Raw genomic sequence first — 19,980 nt, forward strand, 5'->3', positions numbered from 1 at the left:
TGTTCTAATATATTACACAGTATTTCCAACAGCACAAGTCAGATTTAAATAGAGGTAAATCAAATGCTTATCAGTTTATTTGTTTGTTTGTTTCCTTAAGGATCTCCTTTAGTATGGGATGTGTGTATGCAGAGAGGTATGTGTCTGCTTATTCTTCAAAAACAGCTTTATTGCAATATAATTTACATACTATAAAATTTACTCATATGAGGTATACAGTTCATTGTTTTGTGTGTGTGTTTTGTTTTTTTGTTTTTGTATATTCACAGTGTTGTGCAACTGTCACCTTATCTAATTCCAGAACATTTTCATCAACCTAAAAAGAAACCTTATATCCATCAGCAGTCACGTCTCATCCCCACCTCCCTCCTTACCACCTCCAATCCCAGACAACCACTAATTTATTTTCTGTCTCTATAGATTTGCATATTATGGACTTTTCTGGTAAAAGGAATTAAACTAACCGTGGCCTTTCCTGATTGATCTTTTTCATTTAGAATATTTTGAAGTTTCATCCATTTTGTACCATGTTTCACTATTTCATTCCTTTTTATTGCCAAATAAGTGATATAGATATACCATATTTTGTTTGTTCGTTGATTAGTTAATGGACATTTGAGTTGTTTCGACTTTTTGGTTGTTATGAATAATGTGTTTGGAGACATTCATTTTCAAATTTTTGTATAAACATAAGTTTTCATTTCTCTTGGGTATATACCAGTAGTGAAATTGATGGATCTATGGTAACTCCATGTTTAATATTTTGAGAAACTGCCAAATGATTTTTCAAAAGTGGCTGTGCCATCTCACATTTCCATTAGTAAAGTATGAATGTGCCCATTTCTCCACATTGTCACCAATGTTATTTTGTTATTGTCTGTGTGTGTGTGTGTGTGTGTGTGTGTGTGTGTGTGCTTTAAATATTATAGGTATCCCAGTCGGTATGAAGTGACATCTCATTTTAGTTTTCATTTGTATTTCGCTAATAGCTAATCATGTTGATAGTATTTCCATGTGTTTTTTGGACATTTGTATATCTTTTTTGGAGAAATGTCTATTCTATCGCTCCTTTTTAATCAGGTTATTTTCTTTCTATTTAGATGTAAGGGTTCTGTATTCTGTATACAGGTATTCTAGATGTAAGTCTCTTATCAGATTTATGATTTGCAGAATTTTTTTTTTCCATTCTCTGGATTGTCTTTTTACTTTTGGTGGTATTTTGGTGCAAGTTTATTTTTAAAACAAAAATCAGACAAATTATTTTAAAAACTAGATTTTAAGGTTAATGTTCATTTTCATGACTCATCCAGAAGTACTCATTTTTGTATTATTCTCTGCAATTCTTAGTTTTTGGAATAAAAATTATGAAATCTTAAAGAACAAAGTTTTTCATTTGTTTCTCAAACTAGGCTCTATGATAAACAAGATATTTCATGACAAATGAGTTCAGTTTCTGAGGTAAAATATATTGGAAAAATGTAATTTGCTTTATTTCTTAAGATGAGGTCACCATAATCAAGGCAATGTGAAATTCTGTATTAAAAATAACATGTGTCTAGCCTAGCTTTTCCAAAATATGTTTTGTTTTTTTTTCCCCCTAAACCAACTCTTAAGACCAGGTTCTGCAATATATGCTTTAGAAACATTGTTTTAATTGATTCTCCAAACTGATTTTACCTGGTTCTCAGCGTTCTGGGCATTTGTCTTTTTTTTTTTTTTTTTTTTTTTTTTTTAAGTAATGATCATTTTTTAAAAAAATTTTTTGTTCAAGATCCATATACATGGTAACAAAGCAACCTGAGATGTCCAAAATTTATTTCTACTGTATTTGTTTAATTCATAAGGTTGAATTTGACATATGTATCATATACATAATGGGAATCAAACTAAAGACATAAATTAGTACATAAATGACATAACTGTACTAATAATACAGTTAGAATGTTATGATTTTGTTTTGTAGGAAATCAAAAGTCAGTTAATGTATTTTTCTTCCACTTCCATGGCCTTTTCTGGTATACATTTGTTGCCTGTCTTTATTGCTACTCTGAGAGTGAGAGAGGTGGGGGAAAATAAATGTCTGTATTTAATTATGCATGTCTGCTCAAATAGAACTCAATGATGACATTTTCATGGCTTTAGGATGTTGGAGCAGAGGTAATTATCTTTCCCTCATGGTCACTTTGTGTCAGATGACTATTGCTTCATCTCAGAATCCTATACCCCTTCCAGGCAGGAAGAATGGGAAAGAAGAAGGGCAAAAGAGACAAGCTAGCCAAGTCTTTCCCTTTCAAAGAGTTTTATTGGAAGCTTCACACAGTGACTTCTGCTTTCATCTTATTAGTCAAGACTATTTCCCAGGGCTTCCTATTCTATAAGGGAGGGGAGGTCAGGAAATGTAGTTTTAGGCTGGGCACATTGTCATCTCTATGAAAATTGGGGTTCTATGAAGAAGGGAGAAGAGTAAGATTTATATGGTATGGGCAGCTAGCAGTCTTTGACCACATAAGGCAAGGAATGACAGGTAGAAAATTCTGAGTTTACGTGAAGGGGCAAAGCATCTTGACTACCTGTGTACTCTTGGTTTTATCCCTGAGTCTACAGCACCTTAGGGTTTCTATATTTCCATCAAGAGATACCACAGAATTTAAAAACTATAATAATAGCCATTTTATTCATTATAATTTGACCAACATATATTTCACAAGATGCTTTCTTTATAGCAAGAAAATTCTAGACAGAATAAAATTGAGGACAGGGAGTATTTTCACAGCTATTGGAATTTGAATCAACTCATTATTTAAAGTCCTAAGTAGTTGACTTCCCTTATTTAACTTTTTTCTGAGCAAATCCATCAGCCATTCATTAAACGCATGGTTTTTGAGTCCCTTAACTGCCCTCTGCCAGGGACAGTGCACATTGCAAATAAGACCAACAAGTGTTCTGCTGTCCTGAAACTTGCTTTCTAGAATGGGAAAAAGATAATAAGCAGGTAATGAAATAGATAAACAAGATCCATTCAGATTACAATGAGTGCAGGAAACATGATCATGTTGACGAGCAATGGAAGAAGATGAAGGTAAGCCTGGCCTCTTATTTACTCCCCAATGCCAGTACTTAGTACCTACTACAAAGCCTGGCTCAGGGTAGGTGCTTAGTATATATTAGTTGATGTTGGATGGATAGTTGGTTGGATGGATAGATGGAATGTTGGATGGATGGATGGATGGATGGATGGATGGATGGATGGATGGATGGATGGATGGATGATTTTTCAGTCATGGGAAATGTCTCTGAGAAGGTGTTATTTGAAATGAAACCTGAAGGGTGAAGATGAGCTAACAGTTCTAGTAAATGGGAAAATTCATTCCAGGAAGGATAAACAGTATCCAAGCCTTGTAGGTTATAGCAGTGAGTTCAAATTTAATTCTGAAATAAATGAGAAGCCATTGAATGGTCATACATTGATTATCTCATCTTCTTAAAAATTATGTGAACTTGATAATATCTCCATTTTACAAATGAGAAAACTGTACCTAGGAATGATAAAAGTAACTTAAACCAGATTCATGGAGCTAGTAAGAGTGAAACTGGAATTTGATTTCAAGAAATTTCACTCTGGAGTCTACTCCTTACCATAATAGAATTTTACAATAAGGCTCAATAGATATATATATATATATAGTAATTTGAGTAACAAGACCTGGATTGTTACATCAGAGAGGAACAGAGTGGCTGAAAATCAGTTCTCTGCCAATTTAATGGATTCAAATTTTAAACAATTTTTAAAACATCTCTTATATTGACTTTTGAATTGAATATATAGCATAGTCTCTCAGAACCACCTCTGAATGACTTTGTCTTTTGGAGTTAAAATTGTCTTTGAGTAATGCAGTATAAACTGCATTATTTTCCCGGGGTCTAGTTTTAATGAACTCTATGAATATATGGAACTTGCAAAACATAAATTTTCTTTAAGTTTAGAATAATAATAGCTTGAAAGAGGAAAAACATTGCAAACTCAAGCTGAGCAGTCCAGTTTGGCTATGCTTTTAACGTTATGACTAGACATTGTGTAATTTATTGAATCTGAAGAATGGAATTGGCTGTCTTCTAAGGATATTATCTTGGGAATTTTGTACATACCTTGCAGCCAGGAACAGTATAAGAACACTCATGCCCCCATAATGCCTTTCAAAAAAGAAGAAATGAAGGATAACAGGAAAATCACCCTAATGCTCTTAGAGAAACATTTTTTTTTAATTTATTGGGGTGACATTTGTTAGTAAAATTACATAGATTTCAGGTGTACAATTCTGTATCACATCATCTATAAATTCCATTATATGTTCACCACCCAGTCAGTTCTCCTTCCATCACCATATATTTGATCCCCCTTACCCTCATCTCCCACCCCCCCCCTTACCTTCTGGTAACCATTAAACTATTAATATGCTAAGTCACAGTTGGAAGCAAGGAAAATGTGTTTAATAGAAAAAAATTGATTATTACTTCCTCTAAAATGCCCCTCCTCCACTGAAAGAAAAAATCCAGGGAGTTTTCAATTTAGATACATAATCAAATAAGCAAGAATCTCACCCACTGTATATTATTGATTAAAATTAACAAGGTCAGTGGTAAATTGACTAATCAAGCAAACTTTCTTCTACAACCCAGAATGATTTTTTAATAGCCATTGTTAAGTAGCTATTTGTCTATTTCTTTGTGTTTCTTTTCTCCAGATTCACTTTTTAAGTTCTTCCTTTTTCTGTTTTGCCTTCAACAGAGGTGATGGTACATAGTAGTTGCTTTGAAAAAAAAGAAAAGAAAAAAGTGAGTCCATTAGCTCTAGTACTTGAGGTAAGAACAGAGACAGAGAAGATCATGGTAAACCTTTTTTGCACCTGCAATTCTACCTACCTCAGTTAATAAAGTACAAACAATTTTAGCTCCTACTTTACTCTTCCTTTTTTTTCCCACTTCCCTCTTCTTTGCCACATCATTTTATATTCCAGTTTCTTTTCCTTCATCCCTAGAGACCCACATCATATGTCCCAAAAGGGAATAAAGTTCCAAGAAACTTTTTTTTTCCTGTGAAAAAACACTAGTTGTAGTATAAACAAACCCATGAAATTCCTTTCAATATATCAGATGGGTATTAGAGCCATGAAGGAGAATTGAGGGGCAAGGTCAAATTTGGGGGCATGGATATATTTTACCTTAAACTTGGGCTAAGAAAATATTTATAGGCCTTAAAATAAATTATTTCCAGAAACATTTAAGAAACTAAGGGCAAAATGCACATGTTTTGTTAAAACTTATTAATTGTAGAAAGTGGAACCAAAGTAATTTTGGCAATACCAAGTTCAGAGGAAAGGCAAAACTCAAGGGACATGTAATGGGGCTGGCACATATTATTCTCTGCCACTTAGTCAGCCTGTCCTTTTCTTAACAATCCCCCAAAAGTGAAGCTGTTTGGGGAGGAGGAAGTAGCATGGAAAATATTTGGAAATTTGTCATTTTTCTGGTTTCCTTGGCATTGGTGAAAAACGTGGCTAAGTGTTGAAAACAAGACTGGAAATTTTGCAAAAAGCAGTTTTAGAAAAATGTAACTTTCACATTGAAAGGAAATTGTACAAAAATGAAATCAATATTTTATGTCATAAGACTTAAGATGAGTTCAATTTATCATCTGAATTACTGATATATTTTAAAAAGTCACAGTATTGATTTTTAAGTCCATTTCTAAAAAAGATGATTTAAGTAGAGAATTTCCCTCCGATTTAGTTTTGTTACTACATGTAACAGCTTACAAACTATGTAGTGATATAACTATATTTGTATAGGTCCACAAATGTATTAATAAGCTATTTGGGGATCAAGGTAATTTTCTCATTTTCAACATACATTATTAAATTTAATGCTGCAATTTAAGAAATTATATATTGTCTACACTACATGCAATATATGAGAATGTTTGATTAATAAAAAGAAAAAGAAAACTTAAAGCTATCCAAATTCAAGACCTCATGAATGTTTTTGAGTTAAAGCTTTTGCCACAACTGAATCTATGTCTAGATTTCATTATTATCCCTGGAATTTCCAAATTTTTCTTCTAAGGAAAGATAAATTTTATAGATGAGTCTCATGAAGCCTTATGAGTTTTACTGAGTTTTAATAATTTTCTGGGGAAAAACAGCCTTCAATGAGTTTTTTCATGAGGCATTATATTAAAGGAACCTGAATATATAGGTAAACAGAAATATTAGCATGATCCAGTCTAAAAACAAGTGAAGAGCTAGAAATAATAAATGATGCCCCTTTTTACATAATTTTTACTCAATTACTCAAATTTACAGTTTGTTCACCTCTTATGTCATTTCTGCCAAATACAGGTTTATAGTTACATTCAGTGGTGCTCAGAGATTTGAGTTTCACCTAAAGTTGATAAAGTTAATAAATTAAAGGTACAATAATACCTTGTTTAGTTTTTTACAAGAAAACTGCATTTTGTTTTGCTGCTCAAAACTTAACTTTTTTAATAAGTTAACATTGGTTAATAACATTATATAAATTTTCACTGTACATTATAATTTGATACCTATGTTCTCTATTTTAAACTCATCACCAATAGTCTAGTTTCCTTCTGTTACCAAATAAATGATCCCCTTTATCCAATTTGTCCTCCCCTACCCCTCTTCCCCTCTGGTAACTACCATTCTATTGTCTTTATCTATGAGTTTGTTTTTATTTGTTTTGTTAGTTTGTTACTTTTTTGTTTTATATCCACATATGAGTGAAATCATATGGTTTTTGTCTCTTTCCATCTGACTTATTTCACTGAGCATAATAATGCCCTCAAGATCCATCCATGTTGTCACAAATGGAAATATTTAATCTTTTTTTAAGGTTGAGTAAGTAGTTCATATATATATATATATATATATATATATATATATATATATGTTCATGTATAAATACATACACACAAAATATCATATCTTTATCCATTTTTATTTGTTATTTTAGAAACATTTCTATGGATTTGGGTTTTGTTTTTGGGGTGTTTTTTTTTTGCTTGTTTCTTTAGACCTAACTATCACTTGCATTGGAATTGGAAATTTGGTTGTGTTTCCAATAAATGACACACTTGAATGGACAAGCTTTGCTATTAGGTTGGTGCAAAAGTAATTGTGGTTTGAAAGGTAAAAAACAATTGCAAAAACCTCAATTACTTTTGCACCAAGCTGATATATTGAACAGAGTCTCACAAAGCTTTTTCTCCAGCTGATTTGTTATTTGTGACTCTTTTTCCCCAGCTGATTTTTTCAAACATTTGTTATTTGTGACTCTCAGTTATTTGTGACTCTCAGTCTTTTGCTATTCTGTATGCCTCAGGAAGATTAAGCCATCCCAGTTCTCATTTCTTCATGCCTCTCTTCACCAAGAGGACCTAGTAATGTTAAAATTGGGATTTTTCCAGTTGTTATACAGAAAACAAACCTGAATCTGATTCAGTAGACTTACCATGTTTCCCCGAAAATAAAACCGGGTCTTATATTAATTTTTGCTCCATTAGGGTGTATTTTCAGGGGATGTCTTATTTTTTCATGTACAACAATCTACATTTATTCAAATACAGCCATGTCATCTTCTTCTGGAACATCATCATAATGTACTAAATGTGTCTGTCTGGCTGATGATCTTAACTGGGGCTTATTTTCAGTGTAAGTCTTATTTTCAGGGAAACACAGTAGTAGACTTCATGATCATATGCATGTGTTACATCTTACTCTGAATAGTGATGCATGGAGTTTTGTTTTACTTATAAATTTGATGACATTTTGTAAATTGTACATTGGCAAGGTCAAAGAATGGGATTCTTCCATTCTAGTTTAATAGAAACTAACCATATATATCATCTGAATTATACTTCTCTAAAATAATTAGAACGCAATAATATCTGAAATAATATTACGTAATATTATAGAGATAAAAGTAATAGCAAACAGTTAATAATCCCTTACTATGTACTAAGTAGAATGCTAAGTCATCTATACATAAAGATTCATTTAACACTCCCAAATCCCACATGAGTTAGATACTATTATTCTCTAACTCCTGGAGATATGTAAACTGAAGCAGAGAGATATGAAGTAAATTATCCAAGATCACATATCTAATAGGACTGAGTATCATGTCAGAGATAGGATTTAAACCAGTTAGTCTGGCCTCTAGAGCCCATATGCTTAGCTACTAGGCTACACTTTATTAATGGTTCAGAAGGTTCTTCAAAATCCTGTGGTGACTCTGGGTTGGCAGTACCAACGTTTGTTATGTTTACATAAAGCACAGAATTAGATGTATAGTGGATACCCAATAAATAGTTGTTGAAAGAATATTTGAATGAATAGTGAGTGAGTGAATGAGGAATGAATAACGTATACTAATGAGATGTGCTAATAGAGAATTTAGTATAACTAGACATCAGACATACAGTATTCTATACGTTTGAGGTAATTTCATAGTCAACATTTCAAAATATTATCATATTTACATAAGATTTTTAGAAAAATTAATTTTTCTCCTTCGAAGTTTTTGTTTGTTTGTTTGTTTGTTTTAAGGAGGTGGAGACTAGAGAGTGGAAAATGAATTTTTAAGAAATGAATCTATCACATTAACTACCACGAGTACCATGAAGACAAATCAAATCTCACGTTTTTTTCTTTTTTCTTACAAATGTACTTCACTGCCCAGGACCTGCTACTTGGATTGGACTCAATAATTATTTATTTTTAAAAGTAGTCAGTAGGAAAAGTGTATGATTTGTTGCTAGCAGACCTAAATTTTAATCCATGTTTAACAGCTGATTAGTTATGTTACAATTTCACCTCTTAATTCATTTCAATATCCATAATATAGGGACCATATGCCTTTATTTTTCTGATAATAATGAAAGAAAATAATGTATAACTAAAGCATTTAGAAAACTGTCAAACAATGTTTCTCAAAATGTGTTCCACGGAAACTATTAAATTCTTTTTAAACAAAAGTATTTTATGATCAAATACTTTGGGAAATATTTAGTTGAATTGAGTTCCTTTGCTTTATGACTTCCCCAAACTTTAACAATGGGACTATCTAAGGAGTAATTGTATTCAGAATTTTACAAGCTTATTTTACTTTATTGCCATTTATTTATAAAGTATCTCACAGCACGTTTAAGCACAAAACTAATGAGATTGCATTATTATTACTAGTACCAAAATTGGAAATTAGCAATAAAAGTACAAAACTTCTATGTAATCAAGATAGTCAAGACATAGTAAGTAAAAATCATGGAAGCTTTGTAGCGTCAGTGGCCACATATAGGTTTAGGATGATGATTGTCATTCTGATAACGGACAGAAATAGAACTATGGAAACATTCTAAACTAGAATGTGGGAACATCACTGTCATCATTATCAGAAATAGATACAGAACTTGCAATAGAGAGGCTGGGATTTTCAACTCCAGAATAGTTGGATTTTTCTCTATTTGAAGTCTTCTCATTCCCCAGTATTTATGAAATTTATACTGGCTGCTTGGTTGGAACTCTAAGAGTTGGGATCAGAGATTTATTCTCTGCCAAGTGGGATAGAATTCAGGTAGTTATCAACGACTGTGAAAGGAAAGAGTGTCCTTTAATTTCAGTCTTCCAGTGATTTACTATTTTCACGCTCTCAGTGCTTTCTAAGGAGGGGGAGGGTCAATTTTAAAGAATCTTTTTTTTTTTTTCTTTTTTCTTTTCTCTGCTCATTTGTCTGAAGGTTCAAGATGAGGAGAATGGGAGACAGCTAAATTTTTCTGGGAATGATAAAAAGATATTTACGAGTAGATCCCGGGAAAGATCCTTTTGGCAGGAAAGGCTGGGCCCAGTAAGCGGAAAAAGACTCCTTCCCTTCCCCACCCCAAAAATAAAGGGCAAGAGGTGGTGATGGCTGCCAAAGGTAAACAAACAAACAAATGAAAACCTTTGTAACACCCTCTGAGATCTCTCATAGATGTTTTTGTGGCTTTCTGCAGTATTGTGTATAATGTCCTGTTTTCCAGTGAAATTTTCAATCACATCATTACTTGATAATGCCTTGTAGAGTAGGTTGGATTTTGGCTGTGAGGTGATGTGATAAAGTGGTGGTGGTGAAGGTAGGCTGCGGGTAAGAACCAAGGCTGCTGAACATATCTGGGTTCCCCAAAGGAAGCTGATAGAGTCTCCCTGTTTGTACGCTTAATTATTCTTGTCAGTCTTTTTCAGAACCATCTGTAGTAGGCCTTTCTAGTCCCCAAACCCCAACGTGGAACCCTGGAGGGTTGGGTGACAATGTGTGGGGGCCTTAGGGATTTTCTAACACCTTTGGCCTAAGGCCCAGGCCAAATGCAGACTTCCAATGTCTCTCTGCTGCAGAGTGCCATATAGTCTTGACCTTGCTCCATGGATAATACGAGGTGAAAAACCACCCAGGATTAAAAGCAGTTCCCCTAAAAGGACTGGACAGGAGCTGAGCTGGCCTAAACTGTCTGTCACAGATCTTCCCAGGCCAGGGCCTGCCATCAGTAGTCCCGGAGATCAGGAAAGTGAGCAGTCCAGGCACATCTTCCCACCTGGAATTCCAGAGAGAGAAAACATAGGTAGTAAAGACATTAAAAAAAAAACACCAAGTATGTCAATGGAAGAATCCAAAGGGAACATTCCAAAAGCAAAGAAGAGCTTTAATTTGCTTATTAATTTGAAAGTTGCATGCCTAGCATAGTAAGTGTATTTAAGAGGCAGTCCCTGCTCTTATACGTTTTATGACTCTTGAAAAACAATACATGGGTACAGGGACACTATGTACTATGATTAATATAAAGGTCCCTTTGTGGAGTGTGGTACATGGCTCCACAAATTCTTGTTGTATTGAATGAAGTTGTGGAACACTTTGAGGAAGGAAGAATCCCTGGTCCATTAGTATTTCTCTAGAGAATGTACTTTGTAATTTCTCATTAATGAAAGTAATGATTAACTTTTGGATAATTTCATATCAGTGGAAGGGAATAAATACAAACAATATACCTATGATTACAAAGACCCAACTGTTGTAAAAATTTTAGCTTAAGGTAACTCAAATGTACCATTCCTGCTCCCACCTCAGGGTCTTTTGCATCTTCTGTTTCCTCATCCTGTCATGCCCATTCCCCTCGTACCTGTGTGTCTGGTGCTCTCACTTCATACAGTTCTCTGCTAAAATGTCACTTTTTCAGAAAGATCTTCCGTGGCCTACTTATATAAATTAGTTCTGTTTCCAGCCCTTTCTCCCCATTATTCACTGATTCTCTGTCCTTTCCCCTACTCCAAACTTCCTTATAGCCTTATCATCACCTGGCTCATTGTATGTTTTTTGTTTATGTTTAGTCTCCTTTCACTAGAAATATAAGAGCCAGAATAGAGATGAATCTTGGTTTCTTCCTTGAACATACTAGGCATACAGTAAATGTTTATTCGATGAATATGGGTTGAAATAAAAAGAGAGGATTGTGTGGTAACTTATACATGCTTATATGCATATTTATACATTTTCAAAAATACATTTCAGCAATTTTCAACGAGTGAAATAGGTGAATGGTTTTGTTGAGAGTAACGTGAGGACAATAGTGGTGACAGTTACTCTCTGTCACTATCTTTATTCATTATCTAAAACCTCTTCTTTAAGTACATGCAAAGAATTACTTTTTTTTTAATCGTATGTAGACTCATGGTTCTCCTGCAGATTTCATTCCTTTCATAATAGCTATGGCAAATTTTTTCTCCCTAGACATCCCTAAAAAAGGCATTAATTTTTATATAAACAAACAAAAACAATAGGAGAAAATAGCACAAGGAAAAATATATAAACAAGGAAGGAAAATATTTCACCTACAGAAATATACTTTCAACTATCTTCATTTCTCAGGCTATTATTAAAAATATCTCTGCTTGGACAGAACCGTTTTATTTCCATGCTGACTTCTCCTTTGCTTCTCCTGTGAACTTTTTAAATTTTGTGTTTGGCAGCAATTTTGTTTTCCTTGGAACTCAGTGCTGTGTAAGATACTGTTAACTGAAGGCTGTGATGTAGAAATTTATTATTAAAAATAAAAGTGAGAGAGAGAAGAATTTATTCCATAAGGATAAACATCTTAGTGTCAAGGAAGTTAAGATTTTCAAAATGCTTTGTATAACAGATTGTGTTTCTTTCAAGGAAGTATGCTTTGTTTCCTAGGAATAAATTTAAGGGTCTTCATCTTGCTTATCCTGATTACTGGAAGCTGAAAAAGGAGGAAGGATACTGTTTTGTTTGTTTGTTTGTTTGTTTGTTTTTCCCAGAATTCCTTCATCAGCTGGAAAGATTTTGTTTGCCATCTGTAGGGATAACCTTGGTGACCTATATATTCCTAAACCTTCTGGTAAGACGCTTGTAAAATGTCCTTGCTAGGTGGAATACTCATAGTTAAATAGCCAAGAGAGTATCTTTTATAGATGGTGAGAGACACTTTTTTCTTCCTGAATTAAGCAGCCATGGACCTTTTATCAACCAGGCTATATTTCAATTTCCTGTTTTTATTTTTTTTTCTAGTCTCAGTCTCAACCCTCCCTCTGTGTTTTACGTTTCAAGCACCTTTATATAACTAATCTTAAAATCATAAGCGTTTCTCCTCCAAAAACAGTATGGTATCATGTTAATAAACTTTGTCTCTTTTCCCAGCGTTGCCTAGATATCACGCTGCTATTCATTTATCCTGAAAGCTTGGTCCAGATGAATTCAATTGCAAAAAGAAAAAAAAAATAATTCCACAATTTCAACTTCTGTTCCTCATTGTCCATGACCCATTTCTGTCTTTTATCTAATCCCATGATAATGTCAAATGACTGCTTTGGTCATCTGCAATTTAATACTAATCCTAACCAGTTTGATTCAAATGATGTTTTGCCTTTCTTATTAATATAACATCAACATCGGTTTGCACTCAATTCTGAAATTCATTGTGAAAGCTCTCCTCTTTACTATTTATTATAACTAACCAATTATTTTAATTTGTCTTAATCATTAGTCAAAAGAGTAGGATAGGGACGTGTCTATATACTTCCTAAAACATTTAGCCCTGTAGTTCTGCTTTAATGGGAATATGTACCAGTGACCAAATGCTTCATTTTAATTTAAATAATGATGTAATATTAAATAAACCAGACAGTTTGTCACCCTATGGATTTTTAGAAAAGGAATACTGAAAACATCCTACTTATTTTACTCTTTGGCCCGTTATCTGAGGACAGTGATCTTATGATAGCAAAATAAATGTGGTATGCAAATAGGATAAAAATTCATATGCTATCATGCTCTAATATGAAGTTTATTCTCACTCCCCACTGTCCACCCAGAGTCCCATCTGTGCCTGGTATGCTGTCATCATGAGAGATATAGAGACCTGATACCCTATCCAGTCTTCACCACCACCTCTTTCTCTGCATTTAGAAAACAAATTACATAAAATACTATAACAAACCACATACACTAACACTGAAGTAATTAATGCTGATTTGGGACTCAGATTATTTTAATTCAAAATAGTTTTTTGATGTTAAAGCCCTTGTATGATTTTCTCAAGTGCAAAGAGAAACATATCTTGATTTTCCATTGAATAGAGAACATTCCAGTATCTCATTTATCATTTCAGAATTCATTTCTTTTTAGATTATATGTCACTTAGCATGCAGATTTCTATAATTTTTCATTACTTTGAAAAACTAGTTGCAGTATACATTTTAAATATTACCACATACTTGGTTAAATCAGACCATTATAATATAATGATGATATGAATACATAATACTATAACAGAATAGAATTCCTTTACCCTAAATCTCTCTCATACATCTATTGAATAATTCTGGGAAATAACTGTCTCCAATTCATAAACTTTGCTGTTTTATGCTTCAAAAGAAAATGTCCGATTTAGGGAGTGAATTCTTAGATGTTTATTTTATAAGTTTTGGTTTGTAAATTAACAAATTTATCTTCCGTAGTAAGCGATGACCCAAACAAATCTACATTTTAAATGTTTTTGTTCTTGGGCTAAAAACCATCATTTTTAAGATAGTTAATGGCAGACTGCAGTGAATTCCATGCTTTTCTTATATTAGTTCTGATCCTGGCTAAACGCTACCTTCTTGGTTTACTACATATCATCATCACATATTCTTTCTTAAAACAGTATATTGTGGATTACAGTTCGTGTTTGTGAGATTTATTTACCTCTTTTTATTGTGATATGCATACATAGTAGAATTTACCAAGCTATCCTATTCATTTAATCTCATTCTCAGAGAGAATGATAGTCATAACAGACTTTTAGAAAGTATTCTCTTCAGAAGATTTAGATAAAACAGTGAGGGAGAAGAAATGGTAAGCCTTCTGCTTAAAAGTATTTTTTTCTCTAAAAGCCTAGTACTCAAGTTTATCATATCTTTAAAGTTGCCAAGACAAGCAAGCATCTTACCTTCTTATTATTGATGAAAGGTATTCCCAAGTCCTCAATAAGGCAGATGACTGAAATTCGTCAAGAATTATGTTTGATAGTCTTAGTGAACAACTAATTAAATGTTCTTAATGTATATTTTTCCAAATCAGACTATTTATTTCATTAGTTGACTAGTGTCTGTTAACCTTATCATAATCAACTTTAAATTAGTATTAATGAATATTTGCTATCAGATGTAATGCCAATAAATCCAGAAATTAATATAAATTAAAGCGTGAAAGAAATGTCAACTATATAAACATTCAATTTTGAATGATGATTATCTGGGCTAATTTACCTCAAATTGTATGCCAGCCAAACTATAATTAAATTATTGCTTTAATTTCCAAAGCTTAAAACTGACTATGTCTTATTAAAAATGAGTAATTTAAAATTACTTTGTTGTAGTTTCCATTTGTTATACCATGAGTGTTTCTCATGTCATTTTCAAAAAGGCTCTGAAAGCCAATTTTTAATTGCTATATACTATATTCTTTTCTATACTGTAATTTATTGGATAGTTACCCTTTTTTGGATAGTACAGTGATAACATTGTAATTACTAGATTTTTACATTTTTTATTTATTGGTAAAAAGGGTATGTATGAATTTGAAAATGTATGTATTAAAATCACTATTACATTTGTATATGTGAAATATATATGTAGTGTGTGTTTATATATTTATAAGTGTGTGTATATAAATATTAGCTATATGCTAACAATATATATGCTCACTTGTCTCATGAAATCCTCACCAATATTCAACATTAATTTACTAATTTATTAGGAAACAATAATTTCTTATTATTTATACTGATTTTTTTCACTTTCAGTAAAATTAATTTTTGCCCATAAATCTACTAATTATCGATATTTATTCTTTAAATTGTCTTTATCCTTCCCCCAGCGATTTACTAGAATTGTGTTTCTTTCAAATTGGTACAGATCTTAATATACTGGAGATATTATCCATTTACTGCAGATATTTTGCCAATGTGACATTTATGTTGACATTTGAAGATTTTATGTAATTGAGTCAATTGATTGCTATTTTTTTAAAGGTGTATAGTCTATCTTGTTAGTGTGCCAGATTAGTGGTAGGAGTTCTTCATGAGTGGTAGGAGTTGGTATTCATGAGTAGTGAGTGTACTAGACAGCTGAATAAAGTTTTATTCCTCTCACTCAATACCTTGTATTTCCTTAATATTCTTCTAGTTAAATGTTAATTTCTATAAATAAGTATCATGCTTTGTAAGCAAAGTATCTCAGGTCTTTTACAACAATGAGAAAAGCTTAATGTTTTGTAGTCTCTGTTTTATGAAAATCTACATTATGACTTTGGGGCTTATTTCACATTAAATAATTTTATTCCTTAGAACACTTTATTTTTGATATTATCAAAACAGAATTAAAAATTACTGAAATATTTTGGCCTTCTGGTTTTTATCATTCGTGACAGTAGATTTAGCTACACGAGTGGATTTCTTCAGCATATTTTCCTAATAAACTGGAAGTTCAGTAATATGCAAATAAGGCTTAACATGGTTTAATATCTGTCTACTGTGTTTCCCCGAAAATAAGACCTACCTAGACAGTCAGCTCTAATGTGTCTTTTGGAGCAAAAATTAATATAAGACCCGGTCTTATTTTAGTATAAGACCGGGTCTTATACAATATAATATAATGTAATATAACATAATACGATATAATACTTATATTAATTTTTGCTCTAAAAGATGTATTAGAACTGATTGTCCAGCTTGGTCTTATTTTTGGGGAAACAAGGTAGGTTGTTCTTGACAAAGAAATGTAAAGCTGTATGTTAGCAGACTTTTTATGTCACACAGTGATATTAAAATATCTTAAAAACTACTAAAAATTGAAATATTAGCTATTAATTCAGAAGTTTATTACATCATATATATTCATTTATTCATCATGGATTAATACATTACTATTAAAATGTATATTTCAAAGTCCTAATTATTTTTTAAAAGAAAGTGTAAAAATATTTGCCATGTAAAATAAGTATCATTTAATTTACTGTAATTATTGTATTGTCTTACAGCTCATGGGGCATTCAGAATGGGACCACAAACGAGGGCCCAGAGGATCACAGGTAAGTTTCTTGTCCTTTCCATTTTTTCGTTTTGTTTCTAAATACTTTGAGCCACGAGATTTCTAAAACTTAAGAAATAATAAGTAGAGAGACGAAGAGGCAAAATAATCATGCCATTTGTTTTTACTTAAGTTAGCTATAATTAAAGTCTGGTTTCAAATCCCAAAGGCTGAGGCCAATATATTCCTTCTAAGAGATTTCTGGTATCCCAGATTGGCTGTGTTTATATGAATGTAGATTTTATATTCATCTTGTCTCTTCAGAATACATTTTGATCAGCAATTCTCTTGATTTTACTCATTTCCTTTGATAATTTTTCTATGTATTTTCTTCTTTTCTCTATCTTCCTGTTTTTGGTTAAATATTTTGAAATATAATCAGAGTAAACCCTGAACTAATTACAGATTTTGTCTCTAAATTAACCGTCTTCGTCGTAGGGAAATAGAAAGATGAAAGGATGTATTATTTTGAAAAGAAACAAATTTTAAACCTTTCTATATTACCAGACTGTTTTCATTGTCTTACTTTATGTCTTAGACAAGGAGAAAAGCTTCCATGACGCATTTATGCTTTTTAATGACCTAATTAGACAATGTGGATTTGTTTTGCTTCCATAATTACTTTGCCTAACAGAATAAAGGCTGAGTTCTACCCTAAGAAAATGATCTCCCCTCCTAGTATATTTTGTGAAGAAATATAAAAATTATTTATCTCATAACAGTCTGTGTTTACCTGACTATAAACATGCCAAATTAAAATTAAGTAGGTGGAACATTTTTACATCTGCTGTTCACATTTTGTATTTGCACTAAAATATATGGTTAGAAGAGAGTTGAAAGTACAGTATTGTATATGAAAGTTCATTGTGAAATGTGAGCTTCTCCCAAGTGATTTACAAAATTGACGTGGGCCTGTGCTGTCATTAAGTTTGCGTGGATAACTATTTAATTTAAGTCCCTGGGTAAAACAAAAAAAAACAAAAAGATAACTAAGTCTGTCAATTATTTTTAGTTTATATTTTAATAGCTATGCTTTTATTTTTGCCCATTATCAACTTGATTACTAAATAATATAAACCAGTCCAATTAAATTAAGATTATCCAAAAGAATTTATGCCTTGCTTTCCCTCTCACTTGCCCTTCTTCGTTTTCTCTGACAGTACTCCCTCTGTACACATCTATAGTATTTTAAATCAGAATTTGCTAAATGATCAGTAATGAAATGATGAGATTAATATATGGTAAATATTTTGTGATTCTAAACCAATTAAAAATAAAGATGAGCACAGGTAAGAAATTCCATGGTTTCTGATTATTGTCACCAAAGGCATTTTGATATTCAAAACATGTCAGGTAACTTTCTGAGGACATATCCCTTCAAGTAAAGTAGTTTTATATTAAAAACTTATTGTTTCAAATATGTAATATTTACTCCACATATGACCTATTTGAATATAATTTGTCATCAGATTTGGATTGGTCACTCTATCAATATAAATTGAAAAAAATTTTTATAAAAGTACATAGTTTATATTATCTTTAAACATATAAATCCCAGAATGAATATTATAAAAATTCAACATATTGCACCTACCTAGAAAACGTCAGAATTCTACACACACACACAAACACACACACACACACACACACACACACAAACACTCACACACATGTTCATAAATAACATTTGAATATATTTGAAAGGTTAAGGTGGTTCTGAAAAGCAGAAACATCAGAACATTCTTGCATGAATTACTATTATCAGCATTGAGGTCTATCTTAGACCTCTCAACTAGCTAAATAAGTGTTCCAAATGTAATATACCTTTGTCTCACTTTGATTCAAGTCATATAAAAATTATCAAGGGAAAAAAGCAAAATATACACCAAAAAATAAAAATGATAACTACAACAAAAAAGGTTTTTGGAGAAATTTCAGACAAAGAAATTAAACATTAAGTAGTAACCTCTTATCTAATTCTGATTCCTATTAGAAAAAAAAAGACACTATGTATGTTTTAGATCATTGATTGATCCCTTCTTATCTTGCTGTTATTTCCTTGGACAATATGTCTGAAACCTTTCAACCACTCAAAAGGAATTTCAGACAGACTGCATTTGAACACAGGTCTCTTAATATTTTACTAATACTCCAAAGCCTTCCTCAAATTCCATCTCAGTTGAGTTTCACTGGAGAGAGGTTTCAAGTGCTTACTATGTGCACAGCACTGCGGTTGGTCTAACTTTAAAGGAAAAGTGAATGACAAGATTACTGCTTTCCAAGAGCTCACATGTTTTAGTTGGAGATAGAGCAATTCTTGACTATATAATTGGCATATAAGGCAGACTGTTAGGTATAATGTTAAATATACAAACAAAGTGTGATAGGTGGGACAGGGTATTTATTTATCCCTAGAAGAACTGGGAAGTACTTAGAGTTGATGGTATCTGAGGTGAGCTTTCAAGGATGGGTATAGTTTCAGAAGTGCAAAAAGGGAAAGGAGGATGAAAAAGCTTGAGTAAAACGTCTAAACTGGGAATAGTGGGACACATTTGGATGTATGTAAATTTTCTTTTTATAACTGCTTTATAAACACTTATTAGCTAAGGACTGTTGCAGGAACTTCTGTGAAAGAATAATTCAAAGAATGTTGATTTGATATGAAGAGGAAGGAAGGGGTATCCAGAGTTTGAAACTGAGTACTTGAAGGATTAGTGCCATGAACACAGACCAGTTTACAGACAAGATGATGTGTTTAGTGTAGCAGTATTAAGTGAGAAGTGAAGATGACAATGCCAAAAGGGAATTTCAGAGAAATACTTGAGGTCCTGTTCTTGTGCTCTGCAGCCACATTAGAGCAGAAGATGACAATTCGGGAATACTAATCATACACATATGTTAATTGAACTACATCAGTAGATAGATTCTGGAATAATAACATTAAAAGAGGAAAACAGCAGAAAGGCTGTTTCTTGGAGAAGACTTAGTGTAAGAGCTGGGAGGAGCCTGGGGAGAGAGTTAAAGCATGAACGTCCTCTCACTAGATACCAGTTGAAGGAGAAATGAGGCAGAATCAAAACTAGTGTACCATCAAGTTACCCAGAGAAGAGGGCAGAGACCACACACAAAGGTTCAAGAAAAGAAAACAAACATGGGAAATGTCTTTGGATTTAGTGATTAGCAGGACATTAGTGAACTATGAGAATGCAGTTTTGATCAAGAAGTGGTGGGAAGCAGAATACAAAAATTATATGAATAGTGAATAGTGAATAGTGTAAGATAGTAG

At 32.5% G+C, this 19,980-nt stretch overlaps 1 protein-coding gene across 2 annotated transcripts in view; it reads left to right on the forward strand.

Moving 5' to 3' along the window:
• Positions 1–19,980, forward strand: part of PDE3A (phosphodiesterase 3A) — a 280,237-nt gene that overhangs the window by 152,267 nt on the left and 107,990 nt on the right. For both annotated transcript variants that reach the window (XM_081058334.1, XM_081058333.1), the window contains exon 2: positions 16,645–16,695. In XM_081058334.1, the coding sequence (XP_080914460.1) occupies positions 16,645–16,695 (51 nt within the window). The remainder of the gene's footprint in view (positions 1–16,644; positions 16,696–19,980) is intronic.

The sequence above is a fragment of the Rhinolophus hipposideros genome (assembly GCF_964194185.1).
Source record: "Rhinolophus hipposideros genome assembly, chromosome: 9".
NCBI classification, from domain to species: domain Eukaryota; kingdom Metazoa; phylum Chordata; class Mammalia; order Chiroptera; family Rhinolophidae; genus Rhinolophus; species Rhinolophus hipposideros.